The sequence below is a fragment of the Perognathus longimembris genome, chromosome 1, assembly GCF_023159225.1.
Source record: "Perognathus longimembris pacificus isolate PPM17 chromosome 1, ASM2315922v1, whole genome shotgun sequence".
NCBI lineage: Eukaryota > Metazoa > Chordata > Mammalia > Rodentia > Heteromyidae > Perognathus > Perognathus longimembris.
The window spans coordinates 159,873,128-159,897,997 of NC_063161.1; the positions used below are offsets into that span (position 1 = coordinate 159,873,128).

The window sequence follows — 24,870 nt, forward strand, 5'->3', positions numbered from 1 at the left end:
AAAGGGGCCGCGCCGCCCGCTGGGCTCCGCCCCGCCCGCCGCGCGCCCTTTCGCTCGGGGCCGCCCCCGCACGCACAAAGCCCCGCCCTCCGCGCTCCGGGCTCGGCCTGCCATCCCCAGCCTCCGCCCCCGAGCGTCTCGTCATCACGAGGCCCCGCCCACCTCGCTGAGGCAACGCCCACTGTCTTTATGCACGGGGCCCCCCGCCTGAGGCTCCGCCCACCGCGTCCTCTGGCCCTCGAGGCCCCACCCGTCGTTCGACTCCGGCCCCGCCCCCCTGGCTCATGCCCCGCCCGTTCTCCCGTCGCCCCGCCCTTCGCGAGTCGGGTCCCCGTCGAGGCCCCGCCCCCTGCCTGCAAGGCCCCGCCCCCGCCCTGTGGTCCGCGCCGCCGCCGCTCCCCTTGGAGGGCGTGGTGCTGAGCCCAGGTGGAGGGCGGTGGGGCTGAGGAGAGGGCGTGGAGGTGGGGGGAGGGAGCGGCGCCGGGCGCGGTCCCGACTGAGCATGCTCGGCCGCGCGCGGGAGGGGCGGGCGCCGCGCCTTAGCGGACGGCGAGGCCCACTGCCCGGATCCGGAGACCATGGAGAAGTACCAGGTGCCCAGAGGCCCCTCGCTGGGCGCGGGGCCGGCCGGCCGGGCGGGGCCTTCGGGGGAGGCCCTGCCTCCTGGCCCGGGGCGGCCTGCATCGCGTGGAGGCACTGGCGTCTCCGGTGCCCGTCGCCTCCCGGGGCCTCAGTTTACTCCCCACCCCACGCAGTAGTGAAGTGGAAGGGCTCGCAGTGCCCGGCGAGGGTGGGGACGGCTCCCGCCGGCCGGCCGAGGCCTGGAAGTGCAAGGACGGGGGACCGACCCCAACCGCACCCGGCCGGGCGGGCGGAAGCCACCTCCGGGCCCCGGTATATTCTGTGCCCTGACCTGCTGCCTGGAATGCTAAGCCTCGGTGTACCCGCTGGGCCTGCCCGCAGAGCAGAGGCAAGGCCACCCAGCAGGGCCGGGCCCCACGACCCTCGAGAGGTCTCAGATCCAGGGTTCCACCCGCATCCTTCCGCCTGGTCCATACCCCGCCGGCCACCCCGCTGCTGAGTTCAGGCTCCGGGGCCATCTCGGTGGGCTTGGTTCAGATCACAGGCTCAGGACTCAGACCCTGCGGCTCAAATCTGACCCACGCCCCCACACCGCTTATTACTGCCCTGGCCTTAGGCACGGACCTTGCTCCTGCGCCCGTTTCCTCCACTATAAACAGGAGGTAACCCCAGGTCAGCCCGGGCACTGGGTCAGCTCTGATCGCAGGTTACTTCCTCCCTAGGGTAGTCGCTTGGAGGTGAGTGCTCAAGCTGAGATCCCTTATGTTGGGCTCTGGCTATTCCTTTAAGGGGAAGTCCCGAGAAGCCTGCCTCTTCTCCCACCCTGGGGCTTCAGAGGCTGTTAGCCACTCCTACCTTTTCCCGGGGTCCAGCCCCGCCTCCCGTCTCGGATATCATAATGGCGCCCAGCCAGCGGAGCCCAAGGGGGCGGTCCTGTGGGCTGTGATCTCCGCCTCTGGGGGAAGTTCCGTGACATCACTGTGATGGACAGCCCAGATCAGCCTATCCCTAGTGACTCCAGATCCCTCCCCTTCCTGGTGCCATTACTGTCATATAAACCCCTCCCCTGAGTAAACGGGTGGAAGTCCCAGAAGTTTTCCCCCAGACAGCGGGCTTGTCCTGCCTCCTTATTCTTAGGGAGTGGGGGGTGTCTCGCAGCCACACACGCCAAGGCTTGCAGGTAGCCCTCACTCCAGCTTTGCCGCCTGCAGGATGGGCGGCTTAAGCTCGAGGGTGAAAGGGGGCTGCACAGGAGGTAATAAGGCCCAACACCCTTATGCCCCAGGGCAGCTTGTTCTTAGATGTCTGGGGGTCCTGGGGGTCAGGAAGTTGTAGAGACTCTGAGAATTGGCTTGAGGAGGTAGGGCACAAAGGGGAACCTTCTTGGGCAGTTTCCTCTCCTGTGCAATGGGGCAGAGACAGACCCGGCGTGGGAGGTGGGCTCCTAGGGAACCGCAGCAGTGTACAGCATTTCCTGAAAACATCTTACTTGTTGGTAGATTTTGGACCAATTGAGTCCCGGAGCCTTAGGAGTGAACCTGGTAGTAGAAGAAACAAAAACTCAAGACAAGCACTTGATAAAACAGGTAAGGCGTGAAGCCCTGTGGCTAAGGGGTATGGATGGCTCTGTACCAGCAGCTGAGGACAAACTTTGCTAGGACAGATATGAGGCAGGACATCTCAGGCTTCCTGCTGCGGCACGCCCCCCCCCCCCTTGTCTAGATGGGGAATCGATCCTTATCTTACTCCACCAACCACAACACTGAGCTTGTGTGCCAGCACTGGGGCTTAAACTCAGGGCCTGAACACTTTATTTTTGCTCAAGGCTAGCACTCTACCCCTTGAGCCACAGTGCCACTCCTGGCTTTTTCTGTGTATGTGGTACTGAGGAGTTGAACCAAGGGTTTCATGCATGGTAGGCAAGCACTCTACGACTCGTCACATTCCCAGCTCTTGCTTGGCTTTCTCACTCCAGGCTGAGACTGTCGTTTAAGCCCCACCTCTGCTTCTGGCTTTTTTTTTTTTTTTTTTTTTTTTTTTTTTTGGCCTGAGGTAAGAGTCTCGTGGACTTTTCTGCCCCAGTTGGCTTTGAATTGCAATCCTCAAGTGTCAGCCTGCTGAGTAGCTAGGGTGACCGGTATGAGCCACCAGCCCCCATCTTTTCCTAAGCACTCATAAACTCAGGTTTTCACAAGAGTGGTATAGAGGTTGTCGGTTTTCCACTGTACATTGCAGATTGTCTCAAGTCACTACCGTGCCTTTCCTCCTAGTGTAGTGACTGTCTAGCCTCCTATCCCATATTGCACCAGGAGCTAGAGGTGGCGATACCCAATCCCTCATGTGCGATGAGTGTTTAACTTTCAGTTTTGTACTCATACAAACAACTCTGATAAACATCCTTGGGTTTTTGTTTGTTTGTTTTCCCCCAGTCCTGGGGCTTGAACTCAGGGCCTGAGCACTGTCCCTGAGCTTTTGCTCAAGGCTAGCACTCTACCACTTGAGCCACAACGCCACTTCTGGCTTTTTCTGTTTATGTGGTGCTGAGGAATCGAACCCAGGGCCTCGTGCATGCAGGGGCAAGCGCTCTACCTCTGAGCCACATTCCCAGCCCTTGTTTTTTTTTAATTGAGCACCCATGATTTCCTTAGGGAAAATTCCTGGAGTGGGATTTCTGGGTATTTTGTAGGCTTTCAGTATATTTGGCTGATTTGTACTCACATGGGGGTAGTGATGACGATGATGGTGGTGATGGTGGGGGGTGATGGTGATGATGTTGGTAGTGGTCATTGGGGTGGTGGTGGTGGTGGTGATGGTGGTGATGGTGGTGGAGGTGGTGATGGTGATGGTGGTGGTGATGTTGGTGGTGGTGGTGGTTGTGGTGGTGGTGGTGGTGGTGGTAGTGGTAATGGTGGTGGTAGTGAGAGTGGTGGAGGTGGTGGTGGTGGTGGTGGTGGAGGAGGAGGAGGAGGTGGTGATTGTGGTGGTGGTGGTGGTGGTGGTGGTGGTGAGGGTGGTGGTAATGGTGATATTGTTGGTGGTAGTGAGGGTGGTGATGGTGGTGATGGTGGTGGTGGTGGTGGTGATGATGGTGGTGATGGTGGTGGAGGTGGTGATGGTGATGGTGGTGATGATGTTGGTGGTGGTGGTGGTGGAGGAGGAGGAGGAGGTGGTGATTGTAGTGGTGGTGGTGGTGGTGGTGGTGTGAGGGTGGTGGTAATGGTGATATTGTTGGTGGTGGTGATGGTAGTGGTAATGGTGGTGGTAGTGAGGGTGGTGATGGTGGTGATGGTGGTGGTGGTGATGATGGTGGTGATGGTGGTGGAGGTGGTGATGTTGGTGGTGGTGGTGGTTGTGGTGGTGGTGGTAATAGTAACGATGGTGGTGGTTCAGTGGACATGGACCGAGCCGGAGCTCTTATACCCCTGCAGGTGGAATGCATCGATGAGCATCACGCCAACGAGGCCCTGGAGGAGGTAACTGTCTGGGTGACTTCCTCTCTAGAGGAACTGGTCTGTGCCTTGTTGAGTACCAGGTGAAGGGCAGCCTAGCGGGGGGGGGGGGGGGGGGTCAGCTTGCTCTTGTCCAGACCACTAAAGGTGCCCATGTCCCAATGCCACTCCTAAACCCTACCTAAGTGCTACCATGTAGCACACTTGCTTCTAGAGGAGATGAAATTTACCTATTGGCTCAGTCCATAGGCTAATCTACCAATAACTATGTTTTAAGCTTTTTTTTTGGCCAGGCTCTGATGGCTCACACTTCTAATCCTAGTTACTCAAGGGTCTGAGATCTGAGGATCACGATTTGAAGCCAGGAAAGCTTGTGAGGCTCATCTCCAATTAACCACCAGTGGTTAAAACCGGGAGTAGTGCTATGGCTTATAGTGGTAGAATGCTAGCTTTGAGCACAAAAGCTCAGGGACAGTGCCCACACTCTGAATTCAAAGCCCCATGAAAAACAAGAACAAGAGCAACACAATGTTAGGAAAATGAAGGAGAATGGAAAAGGAATAGGCCGGACTCGATCCTCAACAGGCAAGAATTGTTAATTGCCAGCAAGGGGCACAGACCTTTCCATGGGATTGGAGGTTGTGCCTGGGAATGGATTTTGGGGTGGGCTTATGTAGGGCTTAATGAGAAAACAGGAAACAGAAAATGGGTTATGGTGTCTTGGGGGCCCAGGGCGATGTCCTTGGCCAGGCCCACAGTGGAATGCTCCGCCGGGGTGCGGGGCTGTTGTCCCCTGGGGACCCAGGGTGGGGTCCTTGGCCAGGCCCCAATTGGAACAACTGCCTGCACCTGCCTGCGCCTGCACCTGGTGTCTTGCCTGACCTGGGGGAATAAGGCAGCAATCAGCCCTTCATATTCCATCCTTAGACACATTAAAAGATTGGGCCGGCAGGGGAGAGTCCTTCCTATAGGGTCTTTGGACACATAGGCTGCAGGGGGAGACCGGGGAAGGGGCTGGCGGTTGTCTTTCTGGTTACTTCCTGCTGACATGGGGGCGTCGAGGAGTCCCTGGGGCTGGGGTCTTCAGGGTCCGGGTCTGCTCTGGGCAGGGCAGGGTGGTGTAAGCGAGGCCTCTGTGGCCTGCAGCAACAGCACGGCCTCCACGTGCTCCTAGGTAGCGTCCTGAGTGCAGGCGGTCACCCTGCTAAAGAGAAACTTGAAAAAGGCGAGACCAAGCAAAAGGCTGACAAGGTGGCAGGACCAGGTGACAAGAATGACCCAGGAGGAGAACCCCTGGCCACAGCCTGAGAAGTTTCATTTGGAGCATGAGCCACTAACCTGTTAGAAGCTAGGGCTGGATTGGAGGGGTTAAGGGCCCAGTGAGAGGCCTTGATCACTTCCTGCAAATAGCAGGTAACAAAGGCAAGAATGTAAGTTCCTGCCCAGTGGGAAGGCAGGCAGGCAGGTATGGACATGAGATGGGGGAGCTCATTACTGTTTTCTTTTGATCTCCAAGCCCTGGTTAATTTTGAAAGGGTGACTCCATTTAGGGTGTGACACCATCCCCTCTTACTCCAGGACTAGCTTTTTGGGGGGGCAGGTGGGGGTGTGTGTCTCGGTGCTTGTTGATAGGATGGCTTTTCCCGGTTTTATCTCTTTCGGCAATCACAGGGTTTGAACTCAAGGCCTGGGCACTGTCCCTGAGCACTTCTGCTCAGGCTAGCCATCTACTACTTTGAGCCACAGTGCCACTTCCAGCCTTTGGCTGGTTAATTGAGCCATGCTTCCAGCCTGTCCCTTTCCTGGCTAGTTGGGAAATAGAGTCTCAGAGGGATTTCTCTTCCAGGGCTTGCTTTGAACTGTGATCTCCAGATTACCCCTTACTCCCTGTTAAAGCAACAAGGAGGTCAAATAGAGATACAGTTATTCTTATTCTTAATTGCATATAACACTTTAGGATAGTAATTGAGATTAAGACATTGTAGGTGTTACTAAGCCTTTGTGATTACAATGAAGACTGCAGGAGTTGGTGTCCTGCTAGATCTATATTTAAGGCAGCTTACTATTAAACAGGAGAAAATGGCATTTGAGTTAAAAGGTGTTCCTTTGAAGGACCTTGACATAAACAAACACCTGAGTGAACTTTGGTTTACACAATTACTTTCACAGATGGGACATAAAGAATGTGATGCTAGTTTTCAGTGTAAATCACAGCCAACTGAATTACATACCAACTTAAGCTGTCTTTTAAGACATACTCATACCATCTGCTACATAGTCAAACTTTCTGGACTTTGTCTTCCTCCCCTTTTCCATTTTGGAACAAAAATTTAAAGATAATTCTTACTTTCCAAATCCTTTCTTATCTGGAGGAAACCATTTTTGTTTCCTCAATTCCTTTCCCAAGGTTTTCTTTACTAACTTTCTTCTTTCTTTACATTTCCTTATTGGTTTTTTTTCCTTAATTTGTGTCTTGGATTAACTCTTAGACATATTTGTTGCACCCAAATCTGATGAGCTTCTTTGAAGCTTAAGTTTAAAATGGTCTGCTTTTGCCTTTGGCCTGTGGGGCTAGTTTATCTTCTGGACTGCTTCAAGGTCATTAACTGTGACTCTACCCAGTCAGGCTGGGGGGCAAAGGGGGACAGAGCAGTGTGTTAGATTTATGCTTTTATCCCAACTGGCCAAGAGCAGGACTGGGTCTCATTCCGTTTAATATTTCCATTGGTAAAGATTTTTCCTTTTAACAATCTTAGTCAGAGGGCTGTGGATATGGCCTGGTGGTAAAGTGCTCACCTTGTATACATGAAGCCCTGGGTTTGATTCCTCAGCACCACATATATAGAAAAGGCCAGAAGTGGTGCTGTGGCTCAAGTGGCAGAGTGCTAGCCTTGAGCAAAAAGAAGCCAGGGACAGAGCTCAGGCCCTGAGTCCACGCCCCAGGACTGGCAACAAAAACAAATAAAATAAACAATCTTAGTCAGAAAGCAAATAATTTTTATACCAAGATGACAGTTTTTATGTATTACAATGAGATTTGCATATGTACACACACACACAGTCTACACAAAAGTTTTAAGGCACACTTAGGTTTATTTATTTATTTACTTTGCCAGCCCTGGGGTTTGAACTCAGGGCCTGAGCACTGTCCCTGGCTTCTTTTTGCTCAAGGCTAGCACTCTGCCACTTGAGCCACAGTGCCACTTCTGGCTTTTTTTTCTATATATGTGGTGCTGAGGAATCGAACGCTGAGCTTCATGTATACAAGGCGAGCACTCTACCACTAGGCCATATTTCTAGCCCCCTTAGGGTTTTTGTTGTTGTTGTTTTTAATGAAAATTGGCCATAATTTTTTTGGAATTGCAATGGCAAAAGACATTTTTTCCCACTATAGGATAGAACCTCATAGTCTATGCTAGGAAAACAGGCAATACCAAGCAAAATACAAGGGCACACTTAAGATTTAGCTAACAAACAGAACTTAACAGAATCTCCATGCTTAAACACTGATTACAAGAACAGAAAACCTTTAAAGGGCAATTTGGCTAAGCTCCAAGGGAGAGGGTAGGTCACCTGAAATCCCAGGGCAAGGCCTTTGTCTCTTCCTAGGTGGGTGCCCTCCGGGGCCTGCAGGGAAATGGGGGAGGAAGGGGTTCCTCCTGGGGCCTAGAGCAACTTCATAGAGGAGTGTTGCCTTAAGGGAGAAATTAAGAATTCAGATTCTGAAGTGAGTAGGCTCAGGAAAGAGTAAAGGAACGGATTAGTGTGGCTGGAGGCAGAAAAGATGGGTTTGTTTGGAGTATGCTGTCTCTAACTGCTCCCGGGCTTGGAGCACAGAGTTTTCACTTAGAGAATCCAGACTGGCTGCTGAGAGGAGGAATAAAGGATGGGGAACGACTTGGGCTTATGGAACCGCTGCTCCAGGACAGGTAGCCTTTAAGAGGGAACCTAGAGGGGGTCCCCAGGACCCAGTTTGCATCTCACTCTCAAGGGCACAACTTGAAGGGCTGTCATGGGGAATGGAGGCCATGTAATAATAAATGATCTCCAGTCTGTAGGTCATGGGGGGGGGGAGGGGAGGGAGAGATGGAGCTTGCCACCAGGCAAAGAAAGTTACCTTTGTAGAGGAGATGGCTGGAAGGCTTATGGAAGAAAAGGACTTGATTATCTGGGCGGGAAAGCAGGGGAGGGAGGAGGGGCCCTTGGGAGTGGAGGTCAGAGAAAGACTTGGTGGACAGGACAGGATGGGCAGAAGGGGGCCTCTGGAGTTGGAGGTAAAGGAGGATTTGGGTGTAGGGGACCCCAGACCTCTCTCTGTTTCCTCGGAGAATTGTTTAAGACAGTAAAATCAAAAGTTCTGAACCTCAGGCCGCCTGCATCCATTGTTTATATGATAGTGGCCAGATTCTGGTAGATAAACGGGTCTGTTTTCGGTAAATCAGTCAGCTGGAGAGTAAGATCCACCCCTGGGAGGGCTCCATGCAGATGCCCCACACCTGTTTATGTCTTCGCTCAGTATCTGCGTTACGCACACCTGGAGGCAGTTACCACCCCTTCTCTGAGGTCACTTCCAATCCACCTGGCCATACCTCCGGCCTTTCCTGTATGATCCAGCTCAACAACTCAGCTCATCCAGCTCAAGGACTCAACGAGTCCTTGCTCTTTCCTTTTCTCTTTCTCCCTTCTTCCTTCCCCTCCGTCTCCCCACGCCTCCATCCTGTGTGGGCTGGCAGTTTGCTCTCTCCCCAATAAACTCTACGCTGCCTGCACCATGTGGCGGGTTTCCTTTCTGGCGAACCTTACCGAGTCTTAAGGTCATAGGGCGGGCGTGCCAATGGGATCTCTCTGGAAGACAATTTGGAAAATTTGGCAGGACTACAGAGCCTGTCTCCCTGCTCCAGGTGTCCCCCGTGCTTTGGGAAGGTGGATGGACCCCAATAATTAGGAGAGGGAATCCCCAAAGTCCTAATTAAAGGGTGTCAGGAGGTCAGCAAAGCGTGAGAGATTCCCGGAATCTCTGGGGACCCCACAGGCAGGAAGGGGGGACCCCCAGAGTTCCTGAGTCCATGTTGGGGTGGACCGTGGCTGGATAAGAGGCGGCCAGGAGGGGACCCAGTCACTCCAGATGCTGTTCCTCCCGGGTCTTTGGCACCATGTGTGAGGAAAATGGAGGAAAATGGAAAAAGAATAGGCCAGACTATTTATTGAGGAGCAGCGAGGGGCACAGACCTTCCCGTGGGATTGGAGGTTGTTCCTGGGAATGGATTTTGGGGTGGGCTTATGTAGGGCTTAACAAGGAACTAGAAAACAGAAAATGGGTTATGGTGTCTTGGGGGCCCAGGGCGATGTCCTTGGCCAGGCCCACAGTGGAATGCCCCACCGGGGTGCGGGGCTGTTGTCCCCTGGGGACAGGCCCAGGCCCAGGTTGGAACAACTGCCTGTGGTCAGGCCTGTGGGTGTGCACCTGGTGTCGGTGTCTTGCCTGACCTAGGGGAATAAGGCAGGAATCAGCCCTTCAATAATAATAAAATGTGGTTTTTTTTTCCTTCAGGGCTGCTCATGTAGCTCAACGATGGGACCCTTGTTTGCCTAACATGTATACGGCCTTTGGTTCTATCCCCAACACTGGAAAGGGATGGGGGGGGCGGAGAGAGGAGAGCAAGGTAGATGGGCGTTATCCTTCATTCTGCCACTCCTGACTGACTAGTGTCCTCGTGGTGTGCAGACAGTAGTGATGGTCACCAGGGTGGCCCGCGGAGCCCCTGAGCCGTGCCCTGCGGGGGTTTCTGTGGTGTGAGTCCTACGGGCACGCCCGGCCCTGCTCCTCGACAGCGTAGCCGGAGGGAGGCGAAGGCCCGGGCGCGGCGTGCGGACCGCCGTCCTGTTCCTCCCGCGTCTGCAGGCAGGCATCCCGGGCAGCGCCCTCGGTGTCAGGTGCCCGGCCTTCTTGCCCGAGTCCTTTCCCTGGGGGAGAGAAGGTGCTGCAGAAGTTTCTGGTCGGGTGACCGGCCCAGCCCCTCCCCGTCCGCCCTTTACCTGTCCGGGAGCAGAGTCCACCGCCTCCACCGTGGGTCCTTTTATCTCGTTTTTGTTTTGCAATGCTGCAATCGAGCCCAGGTCTTACACGTCCTAGGAAAGTGTTCTCCCTTGGGGTTCATGCCTCCCGCCCACCTCGTCTTCGCACGAGCACGTGGGGCTCAGAGAAGTTGAGGAGTGGGTGTCAGTCACACAGCAATGCCAGCATGTGCGGGAGATGAGCCCGCAGCTGACGTTTGTGTTGGGATCCGTGGCGGAACAGCCCCAGCTAGCGCTGTGCCTCCCTCACCCCGGCCCTCCGCTCTGGTCTCCGCAGCTGATGCCCCTGCTGAAGCTCCAGCACGCCAACATCGCTGTGTACCAGGAGCTCTTCATCATGTGGGACAGCAAGGTGGGTCCCCACGGCCCCCCGCGGCCAGGCCCCCAGGGCCCTGACCCCAGCTGCTCAGGAGGCTCACCGTCAGCCCAGGGGAGGCAAGTCCTTGAGAGTCCTCTCCAGTGAACCACCAAAAAGCTGCACACGGCTCCAGTGGAAGAGCACCAGCCTCGAGTGCAAGAGCTCAGGGACAGTGCCCCGAGTTCAAACCCTAGCACCAGCAACAGGTCCTCCAGCTTCCCAAGCTAGCAGGCGGAGGCAGGGCCCAGAGTGGTGGCCCTGACCCCAGCCGCCTTCGCATGGGGCTTCTGGACTGCCCCAGCTTCAGGGCTTGTCTTTCCATGGAGCCAAGAGTGCTCCTGTTGCCCCCGCGGGGACCGAGGGGGAGGCCGGAGGCGGAGAGGGGGACACAGAGGCTGAGGGGATGGGGGGCCCGGAGGCCCGTGTCACGTCTCCACGTCAGCCAGTGTCCCTGCCTAGGCCGAGACTCCTTACACACCCTTTCCCCAACCGCCGAGTCCTGAGGAAGCTTGGGAGGAGCCCTCATTGCATGCACCCCCAAGTATTTCCTGAGCCCCCCAAATCACGCCAGTTCCCTATGGTGGGGGCAGTGCTGACCCTAGCTATGTGCCGGCCCCGGGGCGGCGTGGGCTCCTCCAGGAAAGGCACTCCCCTGAGCCCTGAAGGAGCAGTTACCCCAAAAAAGGGAAGAGGGTGGATCTGCAGGAGGAACCCCCACATGCAGCAATCAGAGCAACTGTAGCTTCTGGCAAAGTCCAGGGAGCTGAGTCTAGCCAGAGCCTGGCTGAGCTGGCGGGGAGGCCAGGAGCCCCTGGGCAGCACCCTACTGCAGAGGGCCCCCCCCACTGGGCCCACAGGGCACCCAGGCGGGTTCAGGGCCCTGGTGTCCCCGCAGATCTCCTCGCTGTTCCTCTGCCTCGTGATGGAGTACAGCAAGGAAACCCTCCAGGATGTCATCGAAAACAAGAGGAAGGAAAAAGCATTCATTGACTCTGAGGTAAGAGGCCCTCTGGGTCAGCAAGCCCGGCAGCAGGGGCGCAGAGACCCCACAGGCCCTGCGGGGGGGGGGGGGGAGGGAGGGAGGGACAGGGGCCCGGCACACACACACACACACACACACACCCAGGCCTGCTGGGGCTTTGCTCTCTTCCTGGTCGTCCTCTTTCCTACCTTTTCTTCCCTCCCTGCCTCCCTCTCTGCCTCCCTGCCTCCCTCCCTCCCTCCCTCCCTCCCTCCCTCCCTCCCTCCCTGCCTCCCTCCCTCCCTGCCTCCCTCCCTCCCTGCCTCCCTCCCTCCCTCCTTAGGAGTACTGGTGTTGGAACTCAGGACTGCAAGCTCCCTAGGCAGGCACTCTGCCATTAGAGCCAGGCCCCTGGCCTCTTGGGGGGGCTTTAGTTGTGTTTTCACAGGGACTGGTCTCAGATCTCCATCCCCCTCTTGACGCCCCTGAGTAAGTGGGATCACAGGCATGAGCCACCACACCCAGCTTTTTGTTTTGTTAATGGAGATGGGGGTCTCAAGGCTGGCTCCGACCATGAGCGCCCAGCAGCTGGGAATACAGGTGTGCACCGTCATGCCCAGTCCCTAGAGTTTTCTCAACTATGTGGGCCTGGACGGCACCATTCCTAGGACTCCAGAAGGTTCCCAGGCAGTGGCCCCAACATGCGTCTGCCTGCTGAGCATGTGTGGTGCTTCCTGAAGGGCAGCAGCCCCGTGCGGGGCGGGCGGGCGGTGGGGGCTCAGGTCGGGTGCCACGCGGGCTGCAGAGCGCCTGGCCAGGAGGCCGTGAGGAGCACTGCTGGGGGGCAGTTTTCCTCAGACCCACTCCTCGGGAGAGGGTGAAAGATGGGAGGCGCCCTCAGCAGGTGTGCCGGACGTTTCTGGGGAGGTCTTGTTGGCCGTCATTTGCCTTCCCAGTGAGCAATGAGGGTCCGTCCCCCTTCCTCATGGCGGCCAGAACAGAACTTCAGTGTCATTCTGAGTCTTTTTTTTTTTTTTTTTTGCCAGTCCTGGGGCTTGAACTCAGGGCCTGAGCACTGTCCCTGGCTTCTTTTTGTTCAAAGCTAGCACTCTGCCCCTTGAGCCACAGCGCCACTTCTGCCTTTTTCTTCTATATATGTGGTGCTGAGGAATCGAACCCTGGGCTTCATGTACACGAGACGAGCACTCTTGCCACTAGGCCACATTCCCAGCCCTCATTGTGTGTCTTGTTCATGATAGCTATTCAGGGGATAGTGATTGTGTGTGTGTGTGTATATGTATGTACATGTGCTTGCACATTTGTGTGTGTGCTGTTAACTGGGACTTCAACTTGGGGCCTGGGTGCTATCACTTAGCTTTTGTGCTCAAGGTTGGCTCTCTCCCACTTGAGCCATAGTGCCACTTCTGGTTTTCTGGTGGGTAATTGGAAACATGAGCTTCATGGACTTTCCTGCCCATGCTTTGAACCACGCTCCCCAGATCGCAGCCTCCTGAGTAGCCAAAATTACAGGCAAGAGCCACCAGCACTCAGCCCACCGGGGCTTGAACTCAGGGCCTCAGCACTGCCCCTGGCTCTTTTTGCTCAAGGCTAGCACAGCACCACTTCTGGCTGTGTGTGTGTGTGTGTGTGTGTGTGTGTGTGTGTGTGTTGTTGTTGTTGTTGTTGTTGAGGAATCGAACCCAGGGCTTCATGTATACGAGGCAAACACTCTACCACTAGGCCACATTCCCAGCCCCTCTTTCTTTCTTTTCTTTTTTGACAGTCCTGGAGTTTGAACTCAGGACCAGTCTTACTCATCTGGTCTTCCACTGCTGAGCCAGGCCTGGTTTGCCCTGCTTAATTTTGAGATAGCATCCCACTTCCTTCCTGGACACGTCCCTGGACTGTGATCCGCCTATTTTAGGCTTCCCATTGTGGCAGAGACAACGGTTCACACGGTCACACCCAGCTTCTCATGCGGAGATGGAGTTGTATGGACTCTTCTGCCCAGGCCGCCCTGAGCTGCCGTGCCCTCACCTCGGCCTCCCGTGGGCCAGGGTGAGCAGCGAGGCCACCGCACCCAGCTACTGGCTGAGAAAGTGCACTTGCAGAAGTTTCTGCACAGGCTGCCCTGAAGCCAGGATTTCCCCTGACCTCAGCTTCCCCAGTAGCTGGACTCAAAGGCATGAGCTACGGGGACCCATCCGTCCGGACATCTTGTGATGGGCAAAGGTCTCTGTCGTCACAAAGTCAAGCTGACTCATGTCTTCCCTCGTGGCCAGCACCTTTCAGTCCTCTCCACCCTGGGTCAGGATGCTCTTCTGATTTCCTTTTAATTTTTTCTGTTGCCAGGCCTGGGGCTTGAACTCAGGGCCTGGGCACTGACCTCAAGCTTCTTTTGTTGAAGGCTAGCGCCCTACCTACCACTTGAGCCACAGCACCACTTCCGGTTTTTCCTGTGTATGTGTTGCTGAGGAATCGAACCCAGGGCTTCATGCATGCTAGGCGAGCACTCTACCACTAGGCCACCTTCCCAGCCCTCTTCTGCTTTCTTTTTTTTTAATTTAAATTTATTTATTAAACAAAAATTTTTTGATAAGGTGTTGTGCAAAAAGGGTACAGTTACATAGTAGGGCAGTGTGTACATTTCTTGTGATATCTTACACCCTGTTTTCTTTCCCTTCCCTAGGTCAGGCAGACATATATACAATACCCAATGTACCAAGAACATATACAGTAGCCACGTGGCCTACGCCAAAGGAAATTTGCCTAGGACTTTAAATGTAATGTCGACATTAGACAGTATGTCGACAGTAGTCTTATATGAACGTACATACCTAGCTTTTGAGCTGTTGTATTCCACTGAGAGGTCAATTCTCTTCTGCTTTCTTGTAGAAGCTTCATTCTTCACTCTCACCCTTGGGGCTAGGCTTCTCCCCCAAAAGAATTCTGTTCCCTAAGAATTGCTCTGCTCACTGGGCCAGGCCCCATCTCCCCCCCAAAGGGAGTCAGTGGGGACAAAGGTCCTTTCATGACCTGGGCCTCAGAGGAAGACTCTGGAGAGGAGTGCAGACTTTCTCTCCTGGGCAGAACACTCCTCGGAAGCAGAAATGTCCCCAGGACCCAGAGAGTGAGGCAGGGCTACCGCCGCTGGATTGTGGGAGGAAGTGGAAGGGCCTGCCACCCCGCTGCTCCCTGACCCCTGGAGTGGCTCTGAAGCCCCCGTGTGGAGTCTGGGTATCCTGGGAGCACTCGGAAAGTCACTGCCCGTGACAGTAGTGGGACTCTTGTTCCTTACGGAGAATGCTTCCAGAATGTTCTCTCTAATGACATAAAGGGACACATCCCAAGCCTGCACATCTCGGGTACCCACAAGGCCATCTGCCATGAAGCGCTGGGCAGTATGGGCCAGAGTGGGCACTTGGGGCCCCTTCCCAGGCTGGCCTCCCCGCTTCTCCCTCAGTGGATGCAGAGCATTCTGGGCCAGGCAATGGACGCCCTGGATTACCTGCACCAGCTGGGCATCATGCACAGGTGATGGGCGGGGCCTGGGGGGTGGGGTGTGATCTGGTTCCCCCTCCTCCCCCTCCCCCTCCCCCTCCTCCCCCTCCCAGGCTTAGAGCAGCCTGCCTGACTCACTCTCAGTGTGCCCGGCTTTGGGAGTGTGCAGACAGGCATCGCGCATCAGGTGGTTCTAAAGTGCAAGAGAAGTGGAGATAAGGGAAGGGAGAGGAGGCCAGGCCACCTGCAGTGCCCTGGCCTCGGGACAGGGGACAAGGGACAGGCCAGCGTGGGTGCCGTACCCCAGGCCCAGCCTTCGACCTGCCAGCTCCCAGCTTCCGGCTCCAAAGGAGCTGGGAAAAGGCTTCCGTGTTTGGCATCGAGACATTGATGTTTGCCCTTCCTTCCTTCCTTCCTTCCTTCCTTCCTTCCTTCCTTCCTTCCCCCTTTTCTTCCTTTCTTCCTTCTTCCTTTCCCCCCTCCCTCCCTCTATTTTGTGCTTGAACTCAGGGCCTGGACCCTGTCCTTTAGCTTTTTCCTCTCAAGGATGGCACTCTGCCACTTGGGGCCTCCCCCTGGCCTGCTTCAAACACGGATCCTCAGATCTCAGTGCCCTGAGTAGCTAAGGCTGCGGGTGTGAGCTGCTGGTGCCCAGTCCGTGTCTTAAAGAGGGAGAGAACACCCCCCCCCCGCCGTGGGCGTGGTGGGAAGGGAATGTGCACAGCCCCGCTCAAGGCTCCCGGTGTGGTGGGAGGTGGGCAGTCGGTCTTCAGTCCCGTGAGTAGCTACTCCGCCTGGGGGAGGCCGGCCAGCCGCAGGCCCTCGGCGGCTGGGGCATTCCTGCTTATAGCTGGGAGCTTTTCCTGGATGCCAAAGAACGGAGCAGCCTGCACGTTTAGGAAGCGATGGTGTAACAGGAGCATTTTCTTGAGGAGAGGGGAGGGTCAGAACTGGGCCAGGAGGGGAGTAAGGTTCAGGGCATGTGCGGGTCCACTGGCAGCCCCGAGAGTCCTAAGGGCCCCTCTTTGGGCCACAGGAACCTCAAACCCTCCAACATCATCCTCGTCGGCAGCACCCAGTGCAAACTTGAGGACCTCAGCTCCCACACGCTGATGACCCACGAGGCCAAGTGGAACATTCGTGCGGAGGAAGGTGGCTGCGAGGAGGGGCGACCAGCCGCCAGGGGGGGGGCGGCGGGCCTCGTGGTGTCCGCAGGGCCAGGGCCGCATTGGGGGCTGGGCTTCCTGTTCAGAAGGTCCCCGCAGGCCTGCGCTGGGTGGCTCCTGCCGGGGCTGGGGCTGCGCGGGCGTGGCCCTGCGGGTGTACGCGCAGACTCCACAAGACCACCAAGGCGTGCAAGAAAGCACCCCCAGGAGCAGTCAGCTCCGGGGCACCCTGTAAATGTTAGTGCTTGTGTGTGCAAAGGAAGACCCAGGCGGAAGGAAGCAGAACGTGGGGGGCGGGCGCTGGTTTCATGTGTTGCTGGAGTCCCGAAGTAGCCCAGGGATTGGGGGGGGGGGGGAAGATGGGGTCTCTTCCTTTGAAAGGACGGCAGGGCAAAGAAGGCAGGCTTCAAGCCTTAACAGCCCCCCGGTGTTTTCAGTGCCGAGGTGGCTAGTGGCACTTCACCTTTGCTATACGGGTGGATGGGTGGATAAATGGATGAGTGAATGGATAGATGGGTAGACGGATGGATAAATGGGTCAGGTGGGTGGGTGAATGGATGAGTGGGTGATTAGATGCATAGCTGGATGGGTGGATAGATGGGTGGGTGGAGGGACAGATGGCTGGGTGAATGGTAGGTGGGTGGGTACCCGGGTAGGTTGCTTGGAGGTGGAGAGGGCACGGGTATCTTCGAGGGCTGCCCTTTGCCGTTTGCCTGGGGGAATGCAGGCTCAAAGGCTAGTGGAGGTCCAGACTAGTGGACAAGCAGAGACTAATGGAGCTGGACTAGAACCCTCCTCTGGAGTGCCAGTTTAGAAATAGGGTATGGCAGCCAGAACCCCCCCCCCCCCAAGGTCCTGACAGTGAGAGGGACAAGCTGCTGGAGGAGGCGCACATTGGGTCTTCCTGGCACATGGCTCCTTCACACCCGAGCCAGCGTGCCAGGACCATGGCCCCCTGGCACTGCCAAGGCAGAGGTCTAGTTAGGCCATGGCTTCTACCGCCCTCAGCCAGAACTTCCTGCCTCTCCCAGGAGGGGCTGGCAGTTCATGCCCGTTCCGTGAGGCCACTAAGAAGGAGAGAGTTGTGGGCTCGGAGGGCCCTGTCCTGCCTCCACCCTTGGGGAGCCTGGGACTCAGTGTCCTCGCCTCTCTCCTGCCCACAGACCCCTGTCAGAAATCGTGGATGGCCCCAGAAGCCCGCAAATTCTCCTTCAGCCAGAAAGCTGACATCTGGGCCCTGGGCTGCATCATCCTTGATCTGACCAGCTGCTCCTTCCTGGATGTGAGCTGTGTGCTGGGGACAGGGCCTGCCCTCCCACGGCCGCCCCACCATTCTAGCGGGAGGGGGGGGCAGGGCAGCAGGGGCCACGGTCCTGGCATCTGCCATCAGCTCTGCCCCTGATGGCTGCCATCCCCCCACCCGAGACCGCTGGCTGGAGTGGACTGGACCTAAATGCTCCAGGGCTGTCTGCCACACGGGCCAGGCTGGCGCGAGGTGCCTTTTCCTGTCCCTGTCATCCCCCTCACCTGAGAGGAGGCAGGCGGGCAGCTGAGCCCTGAAGTGAGAGAAAGAGAGAGAGAGAGACACGCAATAGTGCCAGGCACAGGGGTGGATTCCCCCCCCCCCCATTCCTAGGGTTCTCAGATCAGGGGCCTTCTTGGCAGGACCGGAGGCGACACATTGGCCCCTGGCCACCCTCTGCCCAGAGACATGGCCGCTTGCTTCTCTGAGCACATCCTCCTAGAAGAGCTCGGGGGCTCCAGTGCCCTCCAGCTCCCCTCTGGTCCTCCCTCTGGTCCCCAGACTCTCCTCTGTGCGTGACTTCCACTCAGTCACGAAAACGCACAAACCGGGGTCCCGGGTCCTTGTAGAGCACCGAGGCCATGCACCTGCGGAAGTCCCTGCACAAGCACATGGGCGGCCTGAAGGACGTGCTCAGGGCCATGGTGGACAGGCAGGTCCCCGACGCCGACACCTTCTGCTTGCTGCTGCCCCTCATGCTGCAGATCAACCCAGCCAGCCGCATACCTATCAGGTGAGCTCATAGGGCTTTTGTCTTTGCTTTTGGTGCGCTGGTGCTGGGTCTTGAACTCAGGGCTTTTTTGCTCAAGGCTAGAGCTCCACCACTCCAGCAAGACTGACACTTGGGGCTTTTTGGTAGTTGATTGGAGTCTGTCCAGGCTGGCTTTGAACCACGATTCTCTGATCTCTCCTGTGCAGCTAGGACGACAGGTGTTAGCTGCGGATGCCTGGCAGGGTTGAGTTTTTATTTTAATGATGAATTTATTTTTCAGTGTCTGCGCCTTAGCATAAATATGATGGCTGGCTCTTTTTTTTTTCTTTTGCCAGTCCTGGGCCTTGGACTCAGCGCCTGAGCACTGTCCCTGACTTCTTTTTGCTCAAGGCTAGCACTCTACCACTTGAGCCACAGCGCCACTTCTGTATACATGGTACTGGGGAATCGAACCCAGGGCTTCATGTATAGGAGGCAAGCACTCTTGCCACTAGGCCATATCCCCAGCCCCCCCACTTTTTTTGCCACCATCCTGACTACATCCTGGTTTATGGATACAGCTCGGACACCCCAAGCAGTGCCCAGCGGAGCCCTTGAGCGCTGGTCTCTGGACACTGAAGCAGACATCCCCTCAACTCCATCACGCACAGGAGGCATGGCCCCAGAGAACTCCCAACACTTTTAGGGGTTCATGGAAAAACAGAAGAAAGTCATGAACGCATATTGGCTTAGGGGAGTCTCTACAGCAACAGAGTCGTCCAGCCTGACTCTGTGTGTTTTTATACGAAGGGACAGGGTCCAAGAGCACCGAGGGCCTCCACAGCCGGCGCTCTGGGAGGGGAACCGGAAGGGCACTTGCTGGGCACACAGGGGCATCATAGAGGCCGGGCGTCCCCAAGCTCGGGGCTGGGGGGGAAGGGGGGGCCGCCACGCTCCTCCTCTGCCAGGCAGGTCATATACATCACCTTCGCCGGGGGCAGCTCGGCCAGGCCCTCCTCCGTCATGTTGACCCTGTACCAGCAAGTGGCGCCCACGGCCATCACCGACACGCTCCTCCAAGGCAACCTGGGCAGCATTCTAGGTGACCGCGGGGCCTCCACCTCTGGGGCTCCCTTTTGGAGGGCTGGCTTCCCCCTCCTCGTGCCTGGCCCGGGGCAGGGGTAGTTTCCAGGCTGTTTTGCTCAGGCCACGGCCCTGCCCAGACCCCCTCCGTGGCTGCCGGTTCCCCGTAGCAGAGCTCATCGCCACGGCCCAGCCCCGTGCCTGGCACCCCAGCGCGGCTGGCCCTCCGCCGCCGCCACTCAGCCCGTGCCTCTCGTGGGCCGGGTGAGGCAGCATGTGGTCTGATCATGTGGGTCTGGGGAGGGGTGGCGTAGCCAGGAGCCGGGCATGGAGGGGGGGGTCCCCGATGGCCTGGCCCTCAGCACGTCTCCCCCATGCCTCCTGTCCCCGCAGAGGTCATACAGAACTTCTCCAGCAGCCCCGAAGTCCAGTTCAGAGCCATAAAGAGACTGATGACAATGTCCAAGGATGAGCAAGGTAGAAACCGCCCCCCCGTCCCCCCCCCCCGCCCCCCCATGCCTGCCCAGGCTGCTTCTACGACAGACCCGGGGCCCTTCTTACTCCTTGGAGGCCGCTTCCATCCCCAGAAGGGCTCGCGGGCCCTCCTAGCCCCTTTCTCAGCCCAGCCCGCAGACTCCCACTCTCAAGGCCGTCTCTGCGGTGGGCCCTGAGGTCAGGCCGGGTCCACACTGCCGCTCCAGGTCAAGGGCTCTCCTCCCACTGGGCGTCTGCTTCCCCGGCTGTAAGGCCCTGCACACTGAGCCGCGGGAAGAGGGCGTAGTCCCAGCCCCCAACGCGGGGCGGCAGGGGGCCGAGGGGAAGGCCTCCCGAGCCCGGGAACTGGAGGGCAGCCCGGGCCGTAGACTCCCATCTTCTAAGAAGGGGAGGCAGCGTCAGTGAGACTCGTGGGCGGCGGCCAGCCCCGCCCGCGCCCTCCCACTGGGGTCCCCTCTGGTGCCCCGCGGGCTCCCACCGTGCCTCCCGCCCTGCCAGGCATGCCGTGGCCCATGGAGCTGGTGATGGTGGTGGTGGACGCCATGAAGCAGCATCAGAGGATCCTGGAACTGCAGCTGTACACCTTCTCCCTGCTACTGCACATCCTGGGGAAAGGTGGGTGCCCGCCCGGCCGGGGGTGGGGTGGGGGACACCCTTGGTGCCTCTGGTCCCCCCAACAGTGACCCCCAAGAACCTGAATGCCAACAGCCCAGATGGCAGGTGCCGGCCAGGTATCTGGACGTGCGGGGCCTGCCGTGGCCTCTGCCCCTGGCTGGCTTCCCAGCTACGCCGTGAGGGGCTGGGTAAGATGGGGTCCTCGACTCCCACATGGGCTGTGCCTCAGGGCACCCCGGCCGGTGTGGGGGCAGCTGAGGCGGCACGGCGACCGGCAGGTACGGTTGTGACTAAGCTGTGCACATGTAGCTCTCTACAAAACTGCCTTTGACTTTATTATTTTTTTTGCCAGCCCTGGGGCTTGAACTCAGGGCCTGAGCACTGTCCCTGGCTTCTCAAGGATCAAGGTTAGCACTCTACCTCTTAAGCCGCAGTGCCACTCCCAGCCTTTTCTGGTTTTGTGCTGCTGAGGAATCGAACCCAGGACTTTGTGCATGCCAGGCCAGCGCTCTACCGCTAAGCTATGTTCCCAGCCCGACTTTGATTTTTAAACCTAGTTATCTTTTTTTTTTTTGGTAAGCTGTGGGGCTTGAACTCAGGGCCTGGGGTGCTGCCCCTGTTGCCCCTGTGCTCTTCCACTTTGAGGCACAATGCCACTTCCGGTTTTCTGGTGGCTAACTGGAGAGAAGTCTCGTGGACTTTCCTGGCTTTGAACTGCCATCTTCAGATCTCAGCCTCCTAAGTAACCGGGCTTGCAGGTGTGAACCACCTGTGCCCAGCTGAGTAGCCACCTTTCTCGTTTAAACACGAGAGGATTAACTTCCACAGGACTTTTGGATGTCTCGGCGGTTTGGTGTCTCGACAGTAGTCGTGACGGATCGGCCCCGGGCCCGTGTGCACACTGGCAAGCTCTCTGGGCTCCCGAGTCCTGCTAAACGTTCCCCCGATGCCAGCATGGGCTCCAGACGCAGGAGGGCCAGGCCAGGGTCCCCCCCGGCCCCCCGTCCCGGGCGGCCCCGCCTGTGGCGAGGTTGGCTCCTCGACAGTAAAGTGGAGGTGCCGCACCCCATCAGGGAGGGCCCCGCGTGCCCCGGCTGCCTCCCAGCCTCCCGGCACTGGGTTAACTCGGGTTCCCCCTCCGGGCGGAGCAGCGCTGATGCAGGACCCCGAGGGGCAGCTGCTGCCGACCGAGTGGAACGGCTCCATCATCGCCTACCTGCTGAGCGTCATGCAGAGCCACCCCACCTCCATGCAGCTCATCACCATGGGCTACAGCATCCTCACCATCATCTCCAGCCAAGGTGTGCGTGCCCCCCCGTCCGCTCTCCACGAGGACTCGAGTGCTCGGTGGCTCTGCTCTGATGCTGGGCACTTTCCTGCGCTCTCTCAGTGACACCCCACTTTGATAGCCACCGGCTCCTCCACAGACGGGCCCAGCCGTGGGCTTCACACAGGCTGCCCTCTCCTCGGCCTGTGAGCGGGCACCGATCTCCCCTCAGAAAGCAGCAGCTGGAGCGCAAGGCCACGTGCCGAGAGTCCCAGGGGCCGGGGGCGGGGGGGGGGGGCAGCCGGGCAGGGCCCCAGTCTGCTCCCTTCACCCCACGCCCAAAGCTTCCCCCTTGATCACGGAGCACACGTGGGGATGAGGGGGGCTCTGGAAGCGGGCACGGGCCAGAGCGGCCAGGCACGCTGGGCATCTGCCGACCCACTGGGGAGCGGCCGCACGCAGCCTGGAAATGGCTGAGGGCTGCTGGGCGGGGGCCAGGAGGTGGGCAGCGTCTCCAGGGCCGGCCCCCAGGAGCAAGTCAGAGGGCGCCGGGGGAGGGTGGGGCTCCTGGGGTGTCTCCTTCCAGGCGTGCCCTCTGCCCGCAGGCGCGGCCTCTGAGGAGATGCAGAAGGCAGGAGGGATAGAGCTCCTCCTGGAGCACCTGGACCGCCATGCGGAGAACAGGGACATCTGCCTCGGCGTCTTAGGCCTGCTCTGGGCCCTCCTCGTGGACGGTGAGACGCGCCCGCCATGGCCTGCCCGTCCTCACGATGGCAAACAGCCCCCACGGTGCAGAGCCCGATGGGAAGCGGAGGGAGAAGAGGGCTGAGAGGGAGGGAGGCCCGGTAGGCCGCGTCCAGTGGCGGGCCCTGGCTCTGGGGGCCAGCCAGGAAGCCCGACGTCTGTCCCGGGCTCTGATCCACAGGACAGGAGCCCCGGGCCGTGTCAACCCCTCCTCTAGGTCCTACCTGGCATTCTAATGCCTGAAGGCTTTTCGTGCCCCAAAGGAAGGTTCCAGCAAGTCCAGAAAAGCCCCAGACACTCTAAACAATCCCCAAGCTTCTTAGGGGGAATTCCTACCCCCAGATTCTTGCTTTGGGGAGCCCCGCCCACTCTGGTGCGTGGCGCCCGCGCCCTGGGCCTGCCCGCTCAGGGTCTGCGCGTCTCCCGCCCCGCCCCTCGTCCAGCTGTCATTGTGGACAAAGGCCTGCTGGACAGGATCCCGGCCCTCGTCATCCAGCACCTGGCCGCCCGCCCCGCGGACGGGGAGATGGCCGAGGCGGGCTGCGCGGTGCTCTGGCTGCTGTCCTTACTGGGTGAGCAGCCCGTGGCCTGCGGGGGTGGGGGGGAACCCCCTGCCCCCCCACCCCATGGCAAGGCCAGGCACCGAGGCCCACCGCACTCTGCAGGCTGCGTCAAGGAGTCGCAGTTTGAGCCCGTGGTGACGCTGTTCCTGCGGAGCCTGCGGCTGTGCCGGGACCGGGTGCTGCTGGTGAACAACGCCTGCCGAGGCCTGGCCTGCCTCACCAAAATGTCAGGTGAGCCCCGGGGCGGCGCCCGCACTCCGGAGGACCAAGGTTCGAGGCCAGCCCGGGCAGGAAAGCCCATGAGGCTCCCATCTCCCACTAACCAGAAAAAAGTCAGACGTGGAGATGGAAGGGTAGAAAGCCAGCCTGGAGCAGAAAAGCTAAGGGACGGCACTCACGCTCTGAGTTCTAGTCCCAATCCCAGCATCAGAAAAGCAACATAAAAAAGCAGGAAGAGCAAAATGGTTCGAATCCCAGCATCCAGGAGGCACCCCCGTGGGTAACCGTCAGCGTTTCCCGAGCGCTGTTTAGCGGCCATCTTCTCCGTGCAACCACGCGTGTTCTGCAATACGTGGCTCGTGCACGACAACACAAACCCAGCAGCATTCGGTGGCACGCCCCAGGCCCCCCTCCTGTGCAGCCAGGCCCGGGTGTCCTCCAGCCTTGCAGTAGACACTTGGGGCCCGGGATAGGCCGTGGTCAGCGGCCGTGCAGGGTGGAGGCCAAGCTGCAGCCCTTCCTCCTCATGGGTGGGCCCCGTGGCCTTCCCGGGGGCAACCACCCCGAGGTGCTGGGGGGTTGTCTGCTGGCTCCTGGCAGCGTCGTGGGCCGCCCAAGCTGTCGCTGCAGCCTCTCCCTCAGTCTGGGAAAAGCCGGCCCCTTGCCAACTCTAGATGGGGGTGCAGAGCTGGAGAGGCCCCTGTCGGCCTCCCACCTGCGGACTGGGCCTTGTGTGGGGCTCTCTCCCTGGGTAGCAAGCTCCTCCTACCCAGAGCCGCGTCCCAGCCTGAGGCCCAAGGGCAAGGAGAGACGTGACTTAGCTGAGGGCGGCCAAGGTCCCCAGACAAAAGGGAGCAGGAGCTCGAGCCAGCCAGGGCGAGAACCACAGCTGCCACCCACCTACAGAACATTCCGAGCCGCACCTGCCGGTGGGCACGGGACACGAGGCCCGCGAGGCCCAGGGCAGCCGAGGGCACGGGCGGGGCACAGGAGGTCACTCGGAGAAGCCGCCCGCCGACAGGCCGAGGGCCAGGGGTGTGCAAAGCCCGCCGGGGGCCCCCCGCAGCTCTCCAGGCAGCACAGGGACCCCCCCTGCCGCCCAGCGGGGGCTGCGCGCTGACCGTGCGGCCGCCTCCCCCGCAGAGCTGGTGGCCTTCCGGGTGGCGGTGCTGGAGGACAACGGCAGTGGCCTCGCCATCCTGCGGGACATCTACCAGCACCACAAGGACGACCCCGAGGTGGCGGAGAACCTGGGCATGCTGCTGGCCGACCTCGCCTCTTACAGTGAGGGCCCCCGCCTCCCGCCCAGCCCCATGCACCTTCCCCCAGGCCCCCAGGGCAGTGTGGGGGCCCCCAGTGGCCCTGGAAGGCCACCCCCCACCCCGCCGGCTGGGCCCTCAGGATGCTTTCTGCTCCCCCAGAGGAGGTCGTATCAGAGCTGGAGTCCGGGGGCGTCAGGGCCCTGGCCCAGGAGATGGTGGAACGCTTCACCTCCAGCCCGGTGAGTGGTTGGCAGGGAGGGCCTCCTGCCACCCTTTCCCACCTGCCGCCTGCCACCCTGTCCCCAAGACTGCCCTCCCACGCCCCTATCCGAAGCTATCAGGGCGCCTGCTTCCTCCTGCCAGGAGGTGGTTTCCTACGCAACCGAGGTGCTGCAGAGACTGGGCCCAGTCCCACCCGAGGAGCCCAGTCCCGCACTGGCGGAGATGGAGGTCCCCAAGGGCCTGCCGGGGGACCCGCTCCCCCCGTGAAGCGGAACCGCCCTGTGTTGGGGGTGGGGGGAGGGTCACGGGGCCAG

General features: G+C 58.9%; 1 protein-coding gene across 1 annotated transcript; it reads left to right on the plus strand.

Moving 5' to 3' along the window:
* Positions 1-463: 463 nt before the first annotated feature.
* Positions 464-24,823, plus strand: Stkld1 (serine/threonine kinase like domain containing 1). Its single transcript, XM_048348815.1, has 19 exons — positions 464-593; positions 2,082-2,168; positions 4,011-4,055; positions 10,384-10,458; positions 11,360-11,461; positions 14,889-14,959; positions 15,963-16,078; positions 17,256-17,374; positions 17,965-18,128; positions 19,055-19,188; positions 19,563-19,646; positions 20,163-20,279; positions 21,431-21,580; positions 22,152-22,280; positions 22,734-22,862; positions 22,956-23,084; positions 24,216-24,356; positions 24,494-24,573; positions 24,698-24,823. The coding sequence occupies exons 1-19, from the start codon at positions 579-581 to the stop codon at positions 24,821-24,823; spliced, it is 2,013 nt and encodes a 670-aa protein (XP_048204772.1). The 5' UTR covers positions 464-578.
* The last annotated feature ends 47 nt before the right edge of the window (positions 24,824-24,870 follow it).